The following is a 21,560-nucleotide window of genomic DNA, read 5'->3' on the forward strand; positions in this document are numbered from 1 at the left end:
GATTTTATCCAACTCTTTCATGAAATCACACGATGCGAGAGAAGAAGATGCGGATGACTTGCTGTGGAAAAGCCAAAAGAAGCCTACATTACCCATAATGCAAAACTGATGGTAAAGGAGTTGTTCCAGAAAATCTGTTCTTTTTTGCTTTATTGATTTAAAAACTTAAAAAAAATAGCAAAAAGCAACTAAATTTAGGTCATTTCAATCTGTTATTTTGATATAATTTTTTGTAGTTTGTCTTAATCACGTTCTAAAAAAATCCCAAAGAAATGGTAGGAAGTAGAAAAGTTGGGACTTTAAGTGTTACTGAATGCCTTTAGCTTCAGAGGGACTACAGAGATTCTCTGGGATAATATGCCGACAGGATGACTGCTGTCCGTGCCCTCCACAAATCTGGACTTTAGTGAAGAATGATGAGAAGAAAGCAGTCAGAGGCGTTCACAGTTGGGTCCATGTTGGAGGTGCAGCAAACATGGAGGAAGGTGCTGCCATCAGGTGAGACTGAAGTTCTACATTTTGGCATACATGTTAGAGGTGAACACTGCCCATCGCCCTGACTGCACCGTCTGCACTGTGAAACACGGTGGTGGCAGCCTCATGCTGTGGGAAGGCTCCCGTCAGCTGCGACGGAGAGGCTGCTGGGAGTCAGGGAACAGGAGTGGAGGTAGATCCTGGGAGGACTTGTGAATACAAATGCATGCCGCACTTTTCAGATCTTTGTCTGGAAATAAAATCAAACCCAAGTCTTTTCACTTTAAAATTACCCTACTTTGGGTTCTCGGTGAAATAGAAGATTGGGGTTGTAACGCAATGCCACCGTCTTACCACTAGATGTCACCAAATAGCCACAAATGTCGCGTGAGGCGCGCCGGCTAATTATAGCACAGGATCCTGATTTAACAATTAGGTCAACAATTAAATGACTGATTTACAAGTAAATCCACTAAAGAGTAGATTTTCAGATTACAGTGAAGATAATGGTCTCATATGGGTGGAAATAATTTGGTTTCTGTTGCTGTAAGCCTTTAAAATTAGAATAATCAGAATAAAGGTTTACATTTAGCCCTCAGTCCGGACTGACAGGTGCAGCTTTCACCTGTAATCTGCTTCTTTGTTCTGGGAGGTGGAGGCTGCGATGTGTGGGTGTGTTGGGTGGAGAGGTGGAGTCTTTAAGTCCCCCAGACAGGCGCACTAGACAGATTAGTCTCCAACCGCTAACCGGGACGGAAACCAGCCCCAGACAGAGGACCGAGCGCCGCACCTGTCCCCGAGCCAGCCTGGAGGTCTGGAAGGTGGTGCCGGCGCAGTCTGGATTCGGGTCCGATGGAGGCAGCCGTGCTGGGCCACGCTGTCATGACGGATGTGGACTGCAACAGCAACAGCCTGAACGCCGAGCTGGAGGTGAAGAAGCTGCAGGAGCTGGTGCGGAAGCTGGAGCGGCAGAACGAGCAGCTGCGGAGCCGGGCTGGAGGCTGCATCTCCGGGGGCTACCCGCACCTCCCCGGCCCGCTGCCCACCCTGCTCTGCCAGGCGTCCTTAGGCTCCTTTTCCCCTCCGGAAGAACCGTTTGAGTATTTCCACCCACACGCGGGGAGAGAGGATGAGGAGGATGAGGCATCGGAACCGTCGGTTCTGGATGACTTGGAGCTTCTGGATCTGGAATCTCTGAGCTGCTCAGAGGAATCGGATGAAACCTGGTAAATGTCAGGTCTTTGTTCCAGTAAACCGGCCATTTGTTGCTTCTCGTGTCCTGAATCCTGCAGCACATGCAGCTCTTTTCTCGCAGCATTTAAGCTTTTCTTTTCAGGTGTTCCAACGTTTGGTTTCCCCAAATCCACACATGTTGGAAGATGAATTTTGCAACTAGCCGAACAGGAATGGCCAGTCATCAATATCAGCAAGCTGCCTCTGTGCATGAGGGGAATCCCTTTACATTAGGCCTGTCTTTAGACTCTAAATTCACTTAAAAGCATAATTTGAAAGGGTCAGGAATTGGTTTGAAACAATGCTTCTCTCTTACAGGTGCACCTCAAAAAAAAATCTAACAGCCTATTTACTGAATTCATTTGTGGACCTTTGACACACATTTCCTTCCACCAAGGCTTATGGAAACGGCTCTGGCGACTTTAGATCTGGTTAAAATAGCCTTTCATCCCACAGAGGATCACAGATAAGATGTCTTCCAAATTGATCAAAAGCTGTCTGGATGCTGTCTAGGGAGAAAAAAGGTTCTCCCAACCGACCTGGTCCTCTGTTGGCCCATGAGCCTAGCCGCAACAACTGCCAACCGGCGTTTGTGAGACCTGCTGATTTAGACGTTTGGGATCTCTGGGGATGCTGTCATGTTAACCACACTGGAGGTTTTTTTGAGCATGACCAGCATGCAGATAATAAGCACATACTTTGATTAGGCAACTTGACTCCTGTAGCGCCTGGGAACATGGATATATGCGTGATGACGTGATGACGCCCGGGTGAGAGAAGATAAAGAAGCACGGTAACGACTGTCCGACTGGTGCCTGATTATTAATGTTAAACACAAGTTAGGAAACTATAACTCCGAAGCCTCCCTTTTCAAGCCTTTCACTGGTAGACTTGGAGATGTGCTTTGATCGCTATCCTGCTGCAGAACTTAAGTGCTCTTAGCCTTAAGGTCAGCAGTGGTTGTAGCTTTGGAACCCGGCCATGGATGTCCGTTTTCACCTGCTTTCAAACTTAATAAAACCAAGTGAGGTCTGCACATCTATAGATGGTGGTCTGGGGTCCTCTGTGATCTCAATGATGGCTGATCAGTGGAGTAATTGTCTTCTAGGTCGGCTGCCCCATGGAAGGTTCTCCTGCTGCATGTTTTCTCCGTGTGTAGATTTCGGCTCCCACTGCTGTTCCAAAGCATTGCAAATTATTTTCTCATCTGTTCTTGAATTTATTTAGATCGGGCGATAAGGGGTTGCTTTTTGAGATTTTCTCTGGCCTACTTCCTGTTGTCAGAGAGGTTCCATCTCTGCAAGTTATAAGTCAACAGGTCTGGCTGGTAAAAATGAACCAAAGCTGTGATTAACGTTGCTGTTTGAGAACCTTTAGCCTGCTTCATGTTGTCAGTCAGGTTCCGTGTGATTTGAATACTTGTTCACTAAAGCTATGTCGCATTGTTTAGCGATCATGGCTTACTCCTAATAAAACCTAAAATCCTATTTCTTATAAACTTAGAACTCAACTGAAGATGAATGAGAAATTTTATTTTTATTTTTTTTAATCCCGGACCGTTATGATGTGGTCTACATAGTCACAGGGAAGCCTGGTGATGTGACAGTTGTCCAGCAGACTTCCTCCACAGGACCGTGTCATTCCCCAGTTTCTGTCATTGCACACAGAAGGACTTCCCTCCTGGTTTCCCCCGAGCTGCTGACCTGTGTTCCATGCGGTGGCTCCATCAAAAACCTGACAGCATAGAGTTGAAGCCGAGGCCCGGCCAGACCACAGCGGCAGAATAGTTAGACGTGTGGAAAAGCTGAACCTGAGTGGATAAAGAAAAGGCTGCAGGTGGAATTTCAAATATAGCAGGACTGCAGGCATCGCTATCAGGCAACTGTGAAACAAGTAAAAAGAAGTTATGAAATGTCCTATTGTCACACTGTCAAAAACCATGTGGTTTACTTAAAGCTGTTGGTTCTGTTCTAATGGTTCCTCAGCCTTCCCCCAAGGCATTTGAGACATTTCTGATTGTCTTTGTGGAAAAGCTGAATCATATGAGGGCTCCTACATCATCCCCCGGTTTTCACTCTTCAGTCTCTGTCCCTTGCTCTGCTGCTTATCACCAGTTTGAGCCTGTGACTTTGTCTTTTCTATATGGGGCTTTTCATCATCTGAATCTCTCTGATTTTTTTACCTTGACTGTTTAAAGAGGTGATTTCCTTTCTTACTCCATCTGTTCTGGTTGTTATCAACATCCATCTGCCCTCAGGTATGGTTCCTAAAAGTTTAAACAGGCATCAGCAGAACCACTGATCATAAAATGTAATCCCTTAATCCCAATTTGCCTTCAAATCTCCCCCCCCCCCCAGTCTAACTTTAAATGTCTTCGAAGCACAGAATCTGCAATGTTGATGGTTTTTAATGACTTTTTCCTAGTAACAGATTCCAGAAACCGTATAATTATGGTTCACTTAGATTTCAGAGTTGCCTTTAACACAGTGGAACATAACATTCTGATGACCTGCTTAGAGCATGGATTAGGCTGCACTGGAGTGGTTCAGATTATTGAGAGAACTTTTTCTGCTGCATCAAAGGATTACAGAGCCTCCTTTGTTCTATTGTGGTTTGGGGTCCCGCATGGTGTGGTTCTTGGGCCTCTCATATATTCCCTGTATCTGCTGCCCCTGGCTCCATTTTCGGAAATCGTAAGAATTCCTGTTCATTGTTACGCAGATAATACTCTGGTTTAAATCTGCTCTTAAAACCCATCACTTCTCTTTGGCTTTGGCTCGATATATATTTGTTTATTGTTCCTTTTGTCCTGCCCGCGTTGTATTTTCTGGTTGCTACATTTACTTGGATTTTGTTTCTATTTGAATTTTCTTTTATTCAAATGCAATATAATTTTTTTTTAATCATTGTTTTTCTTCAGCACTTTGGTCGGAGCCTTCTGTTTTCATACTGCTTTGTAAATCAAAATGGCTTAGCTCCACAAGGAGGGTTAGCCGAAAATGTCAATTACAAAGAAGCTGGATGTTTAGAGCGGAGTCTTCAAGCACATTCATTGAAAGTTGAGTGGAAGGAAAAATTGTGTTAGAGACACACCACAGGCTTATCTAATAGTAGGGATGTTAACGAAATGAACATTTTGCATCATGATTGTGTTCACAACAAAATCATGGTTTTAAAAAAAGTGTTACATTTGCAAAATCTATTCTCTTATTGGAGTAGAATTACTGTATTTTTTCCCAATTGTAACTGTACTGCAGTCAACACTTTGGCTACATTGGTCAGGTTTTTAATTTGTCGTTTTCTGTATTGGATACTTGTAATCTTCCCATCTCACCTACTGAAGTGTGTGTGTGTGTGTGTGTGTGTGTGTGTGTGTGTGTGTGTGTGTGTGTGTGTGTGTGTGTGTGTGTGTGTGTGTGTGTGTGTGTGTGTGTGTGTGTGTGTGTGTGTTACAATAGAAAAAAACCTTTTTTAACTGGAAACAAACATTTTCCTCTTTGCAAAATAGAAAAAAAATGTTAGTCAAAGCAGTTGCAGATTAAAATTTAGTTTCAAGTACCATGCATGAGTGTGTGTGACATCTTTAGTTGGTATGATGGGCTGGTTGGCCGTGCTGCACACATTTTCTATAGATTTATGAGCATTAGACGGATAAATGTGAATTAAACCGAATATTCAGCAGTAATGTTATAATTACACGTCTTCCTAATGTTGTGCTGCCCTATTAGGAAATTGGCTTATAGTTTTCATTCTTCATGATGTTTAATTGGTTGGATTAAGGGAGCCTCCTGGGTTTAAATGTGTGTTGAACAAAGACATCCGCGCTTGTTCTGGATGTGCAGGATGCAGTCTGCAGCCTCTCTTGGCATGTCTAGGAATAGAAGCGTAGGTGTGTTTTTGCCTGCTTAGTCGCCTTCAGGTCAGACTCTTCACCTGATGATGTCAGCAGCAGGTTTTAATCTATAATTCAGACCCGTGCTGCCTGCAGAGCGGGGATTTCAGGGGATGTCAGGATTTCAGGGTTCATAAGCAGTCTACAGAAGACTGGGATCAGACTTCAGGTCTGGATGATGATGATGATGATGATGATGATGATGATGATAATATGTTCCATCCTTCTGTCTCTCCTTGTTGGTGTCCTGCCTTTCTTCCTTAGGTCTTTCATTCCATCTATTTTCCTCATACTCTCACTTTTGTTCTAGCATCCTTGTCCTTCCTCCCATCAGCTTTTCCTTTGTTCATTCTAATGCTTCCTCCCTCAGTTCCTCATGTCATCCTTCTTTCCATTCTTCCTTGTGCTTTTAGTTCTTCCCCTCCTTGTCCTCCCTGTATCCGTTCATCCTATTTCCATTCCTTCTGTTCTTTGTCTCTGACCCATCTTTCTTTCTTTTAGTTGCCCTGTCTTTTCTTCTGTATGTTCTACCTTTCCTTCTCTTTCCTTTCTTTCCTTCTTTGTGTTCTCTCTTTGCTTCCTCATTGTTCCTTCCTTTATTCCTCCCTTGTGTCCTTCTATTGTCTCTTTCCTTTCACTTGGTGTGTTCTATCCCAATAAAATATCTGCATTTTATATTGAACTATTTTAATAAAATTAATGGAGAACGACTGAGGAATGGGTAGCTGAGTCTGGAAAACTCCAGAAATGTCTGAATGAATCAAATCTGTTAAATGAAGACTGGGTTATGATTTGGAAGGACAGATTGCTCCTGGGACAAAAGGATATATCTTTGCGGTTTCAGTTTTTCTGTGCTCTGCATTGAGCTGCAGTTGCATTCTTAAGCATTGAACTGTGACCAAGTTTGGGTCTGCTTGTGCAACAGGAAATGGTCCAAAAGGGGAAGAGGAAGTTTGAACAGCAGCTTCCCTAATTTATCAGCGCACTTTCAAAACTTGGTCTGAAGAATTAGAAGAAACGACCAATCAAAGGCCTTGTTCTCTCAGGTTATGGACAGATATTAGAAGCTCAACTTCACCATCCATTTATGTTTGGTCTTAAACTCTTAGCTTTCCAAGCAAGAAGGGAAATTAATTCCTGATGCTTCTCCTGCATGGATGTTTCTGTTCATTGGTTTATCTAGAATTATTCATTGAAATGGTCGTTTTTATTAGAATCTGGCTTTTGCCGACCAAAACAGAGTTCCACTTTTCTTTCCAAGGAATTCAACGCGTTGCATGCAGAGGAGCAGAATGTGCTGCAGGAACATTAATACAGGTGTAATGCATCCAAGCATGTGACCCTAACGTTCTCCTGAAGAGAACCCCAATAAAGAACACGCTGTCAAAAACATGTCCACAGACTCCCCACATGTCTCCTTCCCTCTGCTTCCAGGTTATACTCAGCATCCAAAGCAGGAGAGAGCTCAGCCGAGTCGCTCAGCCCGCTGCAGTGGTGCCGGCAGAATCTGGACAGCCCCAAGTCGGACGTGGAGGCCGCCAGGAGGTCGTTGTCACTGCGACTAGAACAAGGTATGAGCTGAACCTCTGGTGAGCCGAGTTAAAAGATGTCAGGTGAGATTCTTAATGGCAGCGAAACCGTCGACCGTTGTGCTTTCCTCCTGATTTGCTCCAAAACTGGCAAAGACTCCAAATCATGTTTACTCATTGGTTTTCTTTCTTCGCATCAGGGAAGTTCTGCGAGGGTTCTGAAAAAGTGAGGGACATTTAAGAGGACTTAACTAGAGATTATTGCAATTTATTTTCTGGCTGATTGTAAAGCTGACTTGGCGATATTTTTTTTAAATATCTGTCCAGGAACTAAATTTGGCCGCATCCAAAATAGTTTGTTCTACATTCTGGCTGCTTCAGAGCTGGTGGACATGATGCTGTTTAGTAATGATGTGTGGGGTATTGATGTGAAGAAAGTGTGTTTGGCGTGAAGATAAGGAGGAAACGATTTCCCATTATTCAATGTGAAGCAAAGAGGAGGATCTGTGATGCTGTGGGTCTGTTTCTCCTCCAAATTCCCTGGGAGTCACATTAATCTGCAATACGTCCTGAACTCTGAATTACCAGAATCCATGTCAGAATCGATACAGAACTGGTTCAGCAAACACAATTATCCTGAGTATTCTTTCACTGTGGTATTTATACTTATGCTTTGTTACTTTTATTTAAAAAAACGGAATACTGTTTCTTGTCTTTTAAAATGGTTGTTCATGTTTCTTTATGTTCCTCTAATATCAGGAAAAGTCTTCTAAATCTGTAAATTGTGCTCCTTGTAACTGGCTGGAGAAAAGACTTTCTCTGCACTTGATTGATGTAACTGCCCACTTTGAAGCAGTTCAGATTTCTGCCCTTCTGTGTTAAACCAAAACCACAATAAAAGAATAATAATTCATCCACTTTTAAACGAATCTTACCCATTTATTGTCATATTCCAATGGCAATTATTAGAAAATTGTCCGAGGTAGAGTAGATTCAATTAATGTAGGTCTAATTTTATGATAAATAAGCGAGCTGCAAAATGTTAAACACTCACTTGCATGTTGTGACACTGCTTGAATACTAGTTTGTTCGTAGTGATTTTAATTGCTCTTGTCCCACCAGTAAGCTGCAAACTAAAAGACAGTTGATGTCAAAGATTTGGACAAAAAATACACAAATGGCTTGCCATAAGCATCCTCCATTCTCATGTGGGTTTCCTCAGGATTTGAGTCTTGGGCCTCTGCCCCTTGGCATCATTCTTGGAAAGCATTTTTAAGCAGAAGATTATCGTTTTCATGTGCCTCTGAAACAAAATGCTAACTTCTCACAGCAGGCATTAGTTATAAACTTCTGATTCTGTCCTTCTTGCATTGCCTTGGTGTGGAAGATGTTGGATCTTTTTTCTGTTGTGGCAATAAAACCATGTGCACATCTTCTTTTTAAACAAAAGTTTTGTCCCAACCTGAGAGTAATACCTGTACTATTATAGTTGCACTACAATAAGCTTGATTATTGTTTTGTAAACTGTAAATACCAATGATTAATCTAGTTTTAAAAAAACACATTTATTGAGATTTTTTAAGAGGTCCAAACTGTAGGTGGATGGCAGATCTGAAGACGTGCTGCAAAAACCAGTGAAATAATAAACTTCTGATCTATCATAAACATTATCTGGAGAAAATGATTTGTGATTAAAAATAAACTTGGAGCAGCTTTGTATTAATTAGGTGTTTAAGCTGCTGCTTCCTTCTGAGAGGGAGCTGACCAATAAAAGCACCCGGAAGCACAGTCACGTTCATCTGAGAGCAGACCCTGCAGGACCAGGGAGCTGAGCGCCTTTAATCTGTCCACGCACTGGAGCGTTAACCAGATCAGACCCTGGTAACCTGACGTAGCATCTGCTTACATAATCCTCAACTGACAGAGAAGCACAAACAGAAGGAAACAGACTTGAGGAAGTTACACAGGAAACATGAATTCTGCAGAAACATGACTCGGTTGATCTTGCATTGCTGTAAGTGTCCATGGACTTAGCAAAGGTCTTTGTAATGACGTGGGAATCTGTTTTGGATAGATGTTCTGCTAAAAGATCCAGTGACCACCCGATTGCAGCTTTCTGGTAGATGCCACCAGATGTTTCTGTAAAATGTCCTCAAATCTCACAAGGTTCGTAAGTCACGCATGACAACGAGATTCTGAGGGATTATGGTTGAGGAACGGGCACGAAACATCACAGATTCTCAACAGGGAAACAAGAAGTTGTGAATATCTACTTTAACATTTCTAGAGTACCTGATCAGCTTAAAGTTTAGGTTGGGACAAAAAAGTTGGACCTGTTTTATAGGAGCTGTTAAAGGTACAAAGGGAAATAAACTGTATAAGATTTATTGCTAAGGGGCATTGTTATGACCAAGGACAAAAAAATCTCCCAAACGCGTATCTCCTTTCTTTGTGTGTTGCATTAAAGCAGTGGTGAATGTGGTGAATTTCGGTGGCCTTACGTCAAACGGTGCATCAGAAAGTTGTTGTTTTTTGTGTTGTTTTTTTTAAATGGAGTCGTCCTTCCAGGCCGACCTCCCTCAAAGGTTGCTGCCGTCAGAATTCGGGTCAGAGTCGACCCCAGAACCTGAAGTTGCAGCGGCCATGCGCGTCGTTGCATCAGTCATCTGTGCGCGTCTTAAAGCTGCAGAGAAAGCCTCCCACCAGCTCAGCCTGTAATCTCTCCCCTGCTTGCTGTTTCTATAGAAACGGGTTACATGAAAGGACTTTTTTTTCCTTTCTTTTCGCTGCTGCACGGCTTATTTTCGCAGCGACTGGTATCGTCTCTGTGTCAATGCAGAATTAAAAAAAGCCCAGCCTCCTCAGAGGCGCCTTGGTGGGAGCGCGTGTGTGAGGCAGCCAGTGGCAGGTACGGCTGCGCTGAAGGCAGCTTTGTCCTCAGCGCTGAGCTGCTGAATAGAACAGAGAGTGACAGACGCTGCTGGTGAGGTAACTGCAGCTCTGGTTCTGAAGCTGGCTGTGGGGGCGTGGACATTTTCCCCCCTCTTCCACATTGCTAAATCAAATGCACACTCTTATTAACCTTTGCCTATTTACTTTCATCCCTCAGTCTCCAGGTGGCGTAGCTCCGTGTCCACCCCCACCACCTCCCCCGGCCCCCCTCCGACCCGAGCCACAGCCATGTCTTCCCCCTTGGCCAAACCTTGCTGCACCCCGCCGCCAACAGAAAGACACGGTAGCCAAACTACGTGTTACCTTTACAGTTGTACCGTCAACTTTGATGGATGTTGTGTCTTACGTTATGCATTTTATTTGGGATTTTGTGTGATGGAACAGAACAAAGCACTTTGGAAGTGGAAGGAAAACACGGTTTTCAAATGGCTTCAGAGGGCCGTGGGTTTAGTCAAAGCAAAATCTTATTTATGAGCACTAGGGTTGGCAAAATAATTGAGATCCTGACACAATTTATGCTAAAAAAGGAAATCATTCAAATACTCATTTGCATCAAAACCAAGATCAACTGTTCGATTATCATTTACCAGTTTTTTGCACGTCTTCCAGTTGGTGTTGCCAACTTAGCGACTTTCAGACCCCCTTCTAGCGACAAATCTAGTGACTTTTGTGTGATTGCCGACTTTATGGCGACTTCAGCTGAACGCACCAGTCGATCTGCCGTTACTGTCTTGAGGCAGCAGCAAGTGCTGCCATGCGTCGCTCCCCGCTCTCCCAGGCGTTGTCCCACAGACAGACAGCTGCATCTGTCTCGTCTCATCCATGCAGTCAGAGCAGAAAGGAGATGTTTAAATGATATGTTCTGACCGAACGTGATTTGTGCATCAAAAAGGCGTGCAGCGTCTCAACTTGGACGCTCTGAGCACAGTGTGGACCGGTCTGATGCGTGTTAGGAGCAGCGACCCTCTTCTTTTCCTCAAATGCAGGGTAATATTCACTGTTGAAGGTTTTGATAACTTACCTGATATGCTAACTCCCTCACTGATCCTCTTTCAGACAAGGTCCTTTGCTGTCTCTGCAGTGATAGCGCCACTGACTAAAGATAAGAGGATGGGCACAAACACGATAATGAGTTTGTCTTCCATTGTGGACTTCCCTGTTTTTTATAGTCCTTTCGTGCCGTTGGAAAATCCCAAAACGTGCCGTAGGACCCATCGGCACTCCTAAATGCTCGTCCACCATAGACTGCATGAAAACCAGATTCCCCCGATGCTCAAAACATGTTCGGTATGAATAATTCCCTGAGTTTGATTCACACATAGCTTGAGTTACTTATTCTCTTTGTTCATTTTGTGTGCCTCTGATAACCTTTGGTAAAAAAAAATAAAAAAAAATGTTTGTCTGCACTGTGGATTTAGGTTAAAAATTATTTCATAAAGTTCATTTGTATTTCTAATAGCGACTTTCCTTGCTGAGGGGTTGGCAATAGTGCTTCCAGCAGCAGCACTGCAGTAATGGAGACACACGATCAAAGCAATGAGCAGCGGCTGGTAGTTAACATGTCAAATCCATCCTGAATTAGAAGCATGCAGCACTCTTAAGCCACAAAGGCAAACACAAAAATGTAGTTTGGTGCTTTCCCTATAAGGCAGACAAAAAATGCCACATTAGCCGCACTAATGCTCCAAGCTAACGCTACAACAATGATGCTTAAAAGCAACGTAAAAAAGTTAGTAAAGCTTCTGTATCTACAACAAGGAAATAGTAACCCCCTACCCCCCCCCCCCCCCCAGACAATATAAGTGAATGCTAATGAATGCAAATAGAAAATGCCACATTAAAGTTAAGCAATTGTAATAAACTAATTGCATCAACGGTACATACTTCCATAAAGATTGTTAACACTTAGTATAAGAGATATCTTGTCTACTGTTTTGCTAAACAAAGAAGTGACACTTGAGTGACATGAAGACTGAGAAACGAAGTATTTACCATTGAATGCTGGAAAAAATTCTAAAGACATTTTTAAGGCTTTAAAGAAAAGCCCAGTGGCAAACCTTCCTAGGAGTGGCCGTCCTACCAAAATGCCTCCCAGAGCCCATTGACTCATCCAGGAGGACACAAAAGAAACAAAATCTAAGGCACTGCTGGCTCCACTCGGCTCAGTTCATGATTCAGTTCCTTGGTACTGAGACAACTAACCCTGATTGATGAAACCATGAATTGTGCTCTTTAGCAGAAAAATCTGTTGGAGAATGTAGGGCTGGACTTTAAATTTGATCACAACATATTGTTATGTGATAACCATAAAAGTTATGATAAAAGACTATAGCTTCTTGAAGTCTTCTTCAGGTAACTGCGAGGGTGTGACTGCATGCCCAATAAGCACAAATACTGACCTTAAACATTTAAAAATGTAACATGCGTTAAAACAAAATTGAAAATGTGTTTCATCAGGACTCCAGTTAGATAAATAAGTGTGATTTTTATTACCAAACTGCACTCAGTAACTACATTTAATTATATTTTGAAAGTTATTGATATTTATTGATGCTGTCAATAAACCAACAGTGGAGAAAATACCAAAAATAAATGATAATCTAAATCTAAATAATCTAAATTCTAGCCCTAGGAGAATATCTGGTAGTCAGTTTGAGACCATAAACCTGAGCACATTTGGGTTAAATGGTTCACCAGGAAGTCCACCTCCACCAAACGGTTATACGGCAACCCTTTCCTTTCAGTCGGACTGAGCTGGACTTATTCTGCAGAGGGGGAACAGGTGACATTGTTCTGTATAACATGCAACGCTGGTTAGACACGCCTCAAAAGACTAGCAGCTGTCATTGAAGCAGCAGGTGGAGCTGAATAGAAATGCGCAGCACACCTTGGTTAGACTAGACATTGTGTTCATCCCACAAAATCCCAATGATTTACGTTGAAGTTTGAGGTTGTAACGTAACGGCGTGGAAAAGTTGAAGGGGAATCAGCAGATTTGCACCACCCGTCCTTATTGAGACATTCTTTCCTTTGCATTAATGAAACTCCTTTGTGTCCTGTTTTTCCGTCCCTTCAGCAGCTCCATTGCTCTCCTCCCCTCTGCACCCTGTCCTCCATCGCTCTCTGAGCCCCATAGGGAAGGAGCTGTCCCCTGTAGCCGAGAGGACTCCCACTTTCTTCCCTCACCCCGCCAGCCGAAGTAAGACTCCCTCCTTATGAAACTGCAGCGGAGAAGTGCTAGAAACTGGGTCACACACGGGGGCTTTTTGCACGTTGCTTTACCTCTGATGTGAGACGCAGAAGTGTTAGAATATATGTGGTGCTGCTGGTTAGATGAATGCCTTTATAGAGGGAGGGAGCGACGGGTCGGTGATGGAAAAAGTCATCCTGCTGAGGGCGGAGGGAGCCCTGAGGGGCGTCAGAAACCAGCAGCCACCGGCGCTCCCTGGAGGCGGTTTTCCATGGCAGCTGAACAAGCAGGCCTGCTCTCTTTTTATCTGTCTGCTTGGATCTGTAGTTGAACATAAAGTCACTTTGGATTAATTCTAGACTGCAGCTGTGGACTCTATCATGTTCGAAGACATGGAGACCGTGTTTAAGGCTTCCTTGTCGGGTCTTTAGCTATGCTGTGTTGGAGATCTCATGAAGTTTGAGAATGAGCCGGGTCCATCCATCCCTTCTCTGTCTTTCTGTCAGTCTTTCTGTCAGACCTTCCACCCATTTGTCCAGTAATCTAGCCATCCATCAGCTCCTTGTCTAATTGGCCTGTGTTTTCATCTGTTCTCTAATTCATCAGTTCATAACCTAAACTGTAGACAGACACAACTGATATTGAGTTATAAATCATTTTACATGCAAGAACTGGAGGCACTAAGGGTTTTTGGCATGCACAAAGCTGTATCTTTTTTTTTAACTAGTGTTCATCCATCCTTGTTTGTAATGCTGCCCTGGGCTAGTGCCCATATGGCTCTTACCAAAGACCACCAGGCAGGGGAGTGATCTGGAGTCTGCAGGCATGTATCATTGGTGCTAGGGGAAATGAATTAGCCTCCCTTCAAAAATAATAGTTGCACAAACTGTTTAGAAAGTCTGTTATTCCTAACACGGCACTGAATGGGTTTTTCTGGCGAAAGAAACTGCCGTGGTCTTAAAGGAGTGGTCTCCACAGGATGTTTAGGCTTTGTTCTAGGATGTTCTGGTTCTTTGAGAAAATGCCAACCTTCAGTTTTAAGAAGACTTCATGTTCCTACTCCTCTAAGGATTAAGTTTTTTTTCTGCTAAATGTTGGGTTTTCTTTAAGAGCTCTTCTGGTTCTGGTCCAAAGCTCTTTCTAAATGCAGCTGATGAAGAATTAGGGAAGGCCAAACCCTGCCATGATGCAGAGTTGGAGTCATTTGTGGAGTTGCACCTCTCCATCCACACAAATGAATTAAATTCTCAGCCATTGTAACCCTTCCTCCGGTTTGTCCTCTGGTATGCTGAAATCAAATCAGTCTGAACTTCTTTTGGTTGACCCGTTTGGGTTTTGTTCAAAGGCCGCAGCCTCCGCCGCTCCACCCTCAGCCCACAATCCTCTGTGGACAGTGACCTGGGCACGTCTGAGGCGGAGGACGACTCCATCAACCTCGGATACAAACTTCAAGACCTGACGGACGTGCAGGTCATGGCCCGGCTGCAGGAGGAAAGTAAGTGGACCGCGTTTAAAGGGTTCTGCAGGGTGAAAAACGGAGCTGTGAGCTCCATCAGGTGACTGCCTAATAATCTGACAAAGCTCAACTTTCTCCTTCCAAACCCAGTAGGGGTTTAGAACCTGCTATAAGCTAGGACTCTGAAACGAGGCCTGGAAACAAGAGTTACACATTCAAAGCTTTTCCTGTTTCCCGTTTAAGAATTTAGGACTGCGTATTCTTTTTTTTTTCTGTAAAGGCACCTGCTTAATTCTCAGTTTACATTCTAATCAGAGCCGATGAGATTGATGAAATTATATGGGGGTGAATATAAGAAAGAGCCTTCTGAGAAATGTGGTTAATAATTGAATCTAACAAAGCTGAGCTCAGCATTGTTAGAAACAAGCAGTGCACTGTTTGTTTTGGTGATTCTCCCCTTTTCTGGGGGAACCGTGAATGCTCAGGCACACCAGAACATTTGGACACTTTTATTTCTGTTGTCTCTGGGAAGAGTTTGTCAATCGCTCCTTCCTCTTCTCTTCGTTTCTCTACATAATTATGCAGTGATGCACAAAGCAGGGTTTATCAAGCCATGGATGAGCGATGTTGCTGAGGAAGCACATGGCTGGTTTGTCTTGACTTGGACTAGATAGGACACCTTTAGCGTGTATGTGACTGTCAGCCAGTCTGAACGTCAGTGTCTGACCTCAGAAATGCTCCTCTGGAAGAATAACTGAAATGTACCAACACCAACACTTCTAAACCTTGTTTGCCCAGGGTCCAAAGTTAATGACAAACAATTCCCAACAGAGCTTGTTGTTTTAGCACTCTTCTTCATTTGTATGGGTTTGTGGGAAGTTTAGCTGACCGAGCATCAGGACAGGAACAGACTTTGGTGCTAATGGTAATCTTTGTGCTTCAGTCAGTTTATTTCCTTGGTTCCTTCTTTTATCTCTGCTGATCTTCTCTCTTGTCCCCCCTCTAATAAATTAACATCCAGATCTCAGAGCCCATCGCTACTTCAGCTTTATTAACCCCCGGAGGTGATAATTTTGTGTGTTTTTGAGTTTGTTTTTTTTTGCTTGGTTTTTTTTTTTGCCTGCCGCTCCTCATATCTTGCCCCCGCAGGTCTAAGGCAGGACTACGCCAGCACATCGTCTGTCCTGGCCAACCGCCGCAGCCAGAGCTTCACCTTCCAGCTCAGCCAGCTCAGCGCCGGCCCCGGCCTGGAGGAGGAAGACGAGGAGGACGACGAAGACTACGGCCTCCTGCCGCCGCCGCAGCCGCGCCTCACCCGCCTGTCGCACTCCCACACCTTCTCCAGCGTCCGCGACTGGCGAAGAAGCACCAGCTCCCTGGGCACCCCTCCTTCCACGCCCTCCACGCCGCCGTACCTTTCCGCTGGCTTCGCCTTCCAAGCTCAGCCGCCAACGCAGCTGCTGGGACTGGGCAGCCTGTGTGGCGGCGAGCAGCAGGGCTTCAGCCCAGGATCAGGTGAGACCCAAATGGCACCTTCAGCTCTCATTTACACGCTCACAGCTTGAAGGTTGCTAATCTGAACCGTCCTCCTCTTGGCAGAATCACCAGCAGTAAATCCCTGGAGAACTTTACTTTTAGAAATGATGATTTGTGGGAAAGCATGGACCTCTGTACAGTAAATCCTTGTAGAGCTGATCCAGTTCCCTGCCCTTTCTCCGTCTGAGCCGTTCTCACCTACTTCGATGTCCGGGCCTGACCCGCGCTGCTCATTAAAACTTGTCTAAGCTTCTTGTAAAGGGACTCTTTAAGCTCTCAGACGGCCGTGTGTTTCCACTTGGAGGGTTTGGTGGGATTAGAGTTGGGTCTTTAAGTCCAGCTGAGGGGCTGCTGGCAGGGAAGGAGATCTCTTGCCTGCTCAAGAGATAAAGATGATCTACAGCTTGATGTTTGACTTTGTTTTCCGTCCTTAAACCCTTTTGTTTCAGAGCTCCTCCAGGTGGTTTATTTATAGATGAAAATCTGGTGTAAGGCACATTTTAAAGGGGTTATTTCTGTTTGTCTTTATCAGATAAGCTCCGGCGGAGCATGCCTAACCTCGTCAGAGCTCCCAGCATGCCTAGTGTACCCGTTCCCACTGCTTCTTCTGCTTCTTTGCTTCGTAACAGCCAGAGTTTTGATTCTTCCAGCGGTTTGACTCGCCTGCAGTCCTCCAGTAAGACTCCAGCACCTTGGTATCTTTGTTATCCTGTGACTTTACAAACAAGTCGGTTTATTGCACCTCTTTCACCTCAGTCCCCTCTCCAGGCCAGCTTCAGAACCGGGTCCAAAGCCTAGGGAACTTCTCCTCATTGTCACGGCAGCCACTGAAGGCCACCGCCTATGTCAGCCCCACTATTAAAGGCTCGACCTCAACCAGCCTCACGTCCCTGAGCAGCAGCGGGAATAACAGAGGGATCCCCCTGCTCAGTAAACCTGCAGCAGGAGGCTCCGCCCCCACCGTGACCATGCCCCGCAGCAGCCTGCCACGCCCGGCCTCCTTCGTGGGCCCCACAAGCTCCAGCCCCCGTAGCAAGTTGGCTGTATCATCGCGAAGGTAATGATGGCTTTTTATAAAGAACCAAAGAAAATGCAACAAAATGTGAGCAAGTACACAATTAGCAAGAAACCGTACTGGACATTCATAGAATGTGAATATCATTCTTCCAGTGGCGCACAATCAGAGCAGTAAATTATATATGACATTTCTGCAATTAACTGATAAAGCTAATATTTAAAAATTCAGGGTTCTTTAACATCTGCCTCAACATATGAGCTACAGGTAAACTGCTTACAAGAAGCGGGGATGTTTGGGGGTCCATAATGCTTCTGGGTAATAAATCCTCCATTGTTGGAAGGCCTTTTTTTGCCCTTAAATGTTTTATACAGCAAATTTTATGAAGAAGATTTTTTTATTATTATTATTATTATTGTCCTACTCTATAACAGTGCTCCAGTTAAAACTTTCCTTAGCATCTCTATTTCTGATTGATGGCTGTTGAAACACGTTTTAACGTCCGGTAACAGCTAGCTGTGCTCTAGTGCTAATGCTAGCTATAGACAACAGGTGGAGACTAGAGGAAATTATAGTCTAAAAGCAATAAAGGAGTGGTTCTGCAGGTGGTGACCACAGACCACTTCTCACTTCCATGCTTTTTGGCTGATGTTTTGGTCGCTCTTGAATGCTGGTGGTGCGTTCACGCATTAGACGGAGTCTACAACCTACACAAGCGGCTCAGGTAGTGCAGCTCATCCAGGATGTGAGCTGTGGCAAGAAGGTTTGCTGTGTCCGTCAGTGTGGTGTCCAGAGCATGGAGGCGCTACCAGGAGACAGGCCAGTACATCAGGAGACGTGGAGGAGGCTGTAGGAGGACAACAACCCTGCAGCAGGACCAGTACCTCCGCCTTTGTGCAAGGAGGAACAGGAGCAAGGCCAGAGCCCTGCAACATGACCCCCAGCGGGCCACAGATGTGCATTTGTCTGCTCAAACGATCTTTGGGGTGCACAGCCCTTCATGTGCTTAACAGAGGTAGTCTGACTGCCATTAGGTACAGAGATGAGACCCTCAGACTGATTGTGAGACCATATGCTGGTGCGGTTGGCCCTGGGTTCCTCCTAATGCAAGACAATGGTAGACCTCATGTGGCTGGAGTGTGTCTGCAGTTCCTGCAACATGAAGGCTTGCCATACTTTTTAGCCTGTTTATTCGTGTATTTTAATGTTCAGTTGGTTTAAAATTGTCAACATGTTTTCCTTTTTAGTTTACTGACACCTCCAAAGAGCTTGTCCACCTTCAGTGCCCTTCGCGACAGCACCTGGAGAGATGGCTGCTACTGATGTTCAGACGTGCATTAAAACCCTGCTGGCTGGGGCGACATGGATGCACCTCAACGTCTAGTTCCCCTTCCAAGAGTTCTGGAGTTGAGACCAAAAAGGGGCCCAGATGACATCAAATCTGAGATCCTGCATAGAATAGTCAGATGCTGTCTTCACATGAATAGTCTCCCAGATTCTATGCAGAATTTCTCTGGAGAAGGCGGGTAAGTTTTCTGGATTTGTGTGAAACGTCTGACTGCGAGTTTGGTTGATCCGTGCCAAAAGTGAGACGTTCCCTGTGGCTGCTTGTGCAATAAACCGTAGGCTGTTGGTTACCGTTAATACTAACCAGCGAAGAGGGCTGCCGGTTTTTACTAAATAAAGCTCTTATACTGTTTTTATCCAAATATTTATTTTAAATAAACAGGTTTGACTAATCTGGTGCAGTTGCCTTGGCAACAGATGCCAGAATTGCTGCTAAAGTGTAATAAATCCCTGTTGGTTTGGGCACATCTGGTCTAATTTTTAGAGTAATATTATGTATTTGTGTTCACATTTAACTGTGTTTATATTGTTGATTTAATTGATGCAATATTAAAACTGTAATTTGACCAAAATGGATATACTGGAATGTGATTGCAGAACTGTCTCACCGTGATGTCACCAAACTTTGTGCATACTAACACTTAAAGAATCTGATCTTGTTGCACTTTGAAGAAATCCCACCACTGTTTTTGTTTACTGATGTTTGCACTCTGAGACTCGGTCTGGTAGATTTACATTGATGACTTTTTTTTTAAGATTTAACAGTTGTACACTTGATTCATGTAGCACTTCCAGTTTATGTTTAACTCGTGTTTTTTAATCGCTGTTAAAAGGGCACATCTTTCACAATTTTCACATGTTTTTGTTACTGTGAACTGCAAGCATTTTACTAAAACTTAATAAACTCAATATATTTGGAAACTACTAAATGTGTGTTTTTTTTATCTGAAAAAAGTGCTGTAATATATATATATATATATATATATATATATATATATATATATATATATATATATATATATATATATATATATATATATATATATATATCTATATATATATATATATATATATATATATATATGAATTCATTATCAAGTTTTATAAATGGTTCCAGACGCCACCTAGTGGTGGGATTTTTAAAAGGTCACGTTAAAAATACGGTTTGCCATTTAGTCCAGGTAAAAATGTCGTCTTGTCAATTTCATTGACCAGTTTTTCTTGATCAGGGGGTATAATTGGATAAGTTTCTGTTTCACCGCTTTTTTTATAATCATTATTCCTCTTAAGATTATCCATGTGGCAGCCAATCAGGTCCAGATAATATTACCTCCACTGCCAGGATAGATGAGTTAGTATTTGAGCAGTTATTTCACAAATGTATGAATGTGGCTGAATTACAGCCCTAAAGCATGACAGACCCACTGCTGTGCTTTTATTGGTGGCTATAGGACAATCAAAAATTGTTTCCCTCTCATGACCAGCTCAGTTCACAGTGGCTGCAAATTGGAAGACTCTTATTACTGACTGGTAAACCAATTTTCCCCATCGCCTTAAGAATGGGCTTTTAAAGTATGCTTTGTCATTATGACCATGTGATGTGAAACTTTTTAAGGACAATAAATGGATGGACTTAAAGAGCTAATGTGGCTCTCCTAAGCTTCTGAAAGAAATCATATTAAAGACCTTCAGAAAACACGGGAGAACTGCTGATGACTACAGCTCAATTAAAATTGTGAGAACATCTGACGCTTTTGAAGCAGAAAAAATGAGTGACGGATAAAAGCTTTAGGTAATTGTTGCATACTTATTAAAAAGGACACGTGCTGGAGAAAGTTGTACAGCGATTGTATACTTCAATCTGAAAAACTCACAGAGAAAGAAATGGCAATTAGAAGGATTTTATTGATACAATATTTTAAGTCTTTGGCGCTCAGACCTCGGCAGGAACATTAATGCTGAATTATACTTTAATATGCATAAGTAGATGTATGAGAACAGGTATGTTCCCCCCCAGGTCTGAAACTGGTGGTGGAGTGGAGATAGAAGAAGTTTGTTCAGTCCATATGGTGATCTGTTTAAGATAAATGTCCAACTTGATAAACACAGGTTGCATGAACAGTCCATGATGAGCAAGCTTGAAGCGACTGTGGAGAGGAAAAACTCCCCTTTGGGAAGAAACCTCTGGCAGAACCGGGCCCAACATGGTGGTCTTCTGCCGGACCAATAACAGGCGATAGGGAGTGATGAAGACTGAAGGGAGAAAACACTCTGATGGGTTGAGGATGGAGGAACGTCTTGGAAGCTAGATGAACTCAGCTACGATGGTGGAGAAGGGGTTGGGGGTGGTTATACATCTGGTTTCAATCTCCCATCCAATGAATTTGGAGGCATTTACTGAAACTTGGGCATAAAAGCAGTTTTCCCTCCACCCTGGAATTCACTGTGCAGCTGCTAACAGCAGTCTCATCAACTATGACGATCAGTGGTCCAGTGTCTGTGACAGGCATATAGCCCCAAAATATACTGCTAAAAAAATAAAGGAGCCCTTTTTAATCAGAATATAACATCTAGTCAGTTAAACTTCTGTAATCTTGGTCTGGTCTGTCCAGCAATAGAGGGGTTTGTTAATCAGTGTCAACTGTTCTGGTGTTAAGTTAACAACACATGCACTAAAGGGGCAACAATGAAACGACCCAAAAACAGGAATGGTTCTGTAGGTGGAGGCCACAGACACTCCCACCTCCCTGACTGCTTTTCAGTTTAGCATTTGACCAGGGTCAGTGTCACTACTGGTACCACGAGGTGATACCTGGACCCTACAGAGTTTGCCCAACTCTACCAGGATGGTAGAATGCCTGTATATCAATATGTGCCGTTCCCAGAAGGTTTGTTGAGTCTCCCAGCGATAGTCTCCAGTGCATGGAGGGGATCCC

At 43.6% G+C, this 21,560-nt stretch overlaps 1 protein-coding gene across 4 annotated transcripts; it reads left to right on the top strand.

Moving 5' to 3' along the window:
- The first annotated feature begins 1,061 nt into the window (after positions 1-1,061).
- Positions 1,062-19,362, top strand: LOC105931069 (SLAIN motif-containing protein 1). 4 transcript variants are annotated; one of them, XM_012869580.3, is made up of 9 exons: positions 1,062-1,700; positions 7,034-7,170; positions 10,238-10,363; positions 13,160-13,279; positions 14,616-14,765; positions 15,876-16,241; positions 16,795-16,938; positions 17,019-17,319; positions 18,525-19,362. In XM_012869580.3, the coding sequence occupies exons 1-9, from the start codon at positions 1,327-1,329 to the stop codon at positions 18,598-18,600; spliced, it is 1,794 nt and encodes a 597-aa protein (XP_012725034.2). In that variant the 5' UTR covers positions 1,062-1,326; the 3' UTR covers positions 18,601-19,362. The 4 variants fall into 4 exon arrangements, with proteins under 4 accessions (XP_012725034.2, XP_012725033.2, XP_035983877.1 ...); XM_012869579.3 differs by having other exon boundaries at positions 1,063-1,700; positions 13,157-13,279; XM_036127984.1 differs by lacking the exon at positions 10,238-10,363 and having other exon boundaries at positions 1,063-1,700; positions 13,157-13,279.
- Positions 19,363-21,560: the final 2,198 nt, after the last annotated feature.

Source organism: Fundulus heteroclitus, chromosome 24 (assembly GCF_011125445.2).
Source record: "Fundulus heteroclitus isolate FHET01 chromosome 24, MU-UCD_Fhet_4.1, whole genome shotgun sequence".
NCBI lineage: Eukaryota > Metazoa > Chordata > Actinopteri > Cyprinodontiformes > Fundulidae > Fundulus > Fundulus heteroclitus.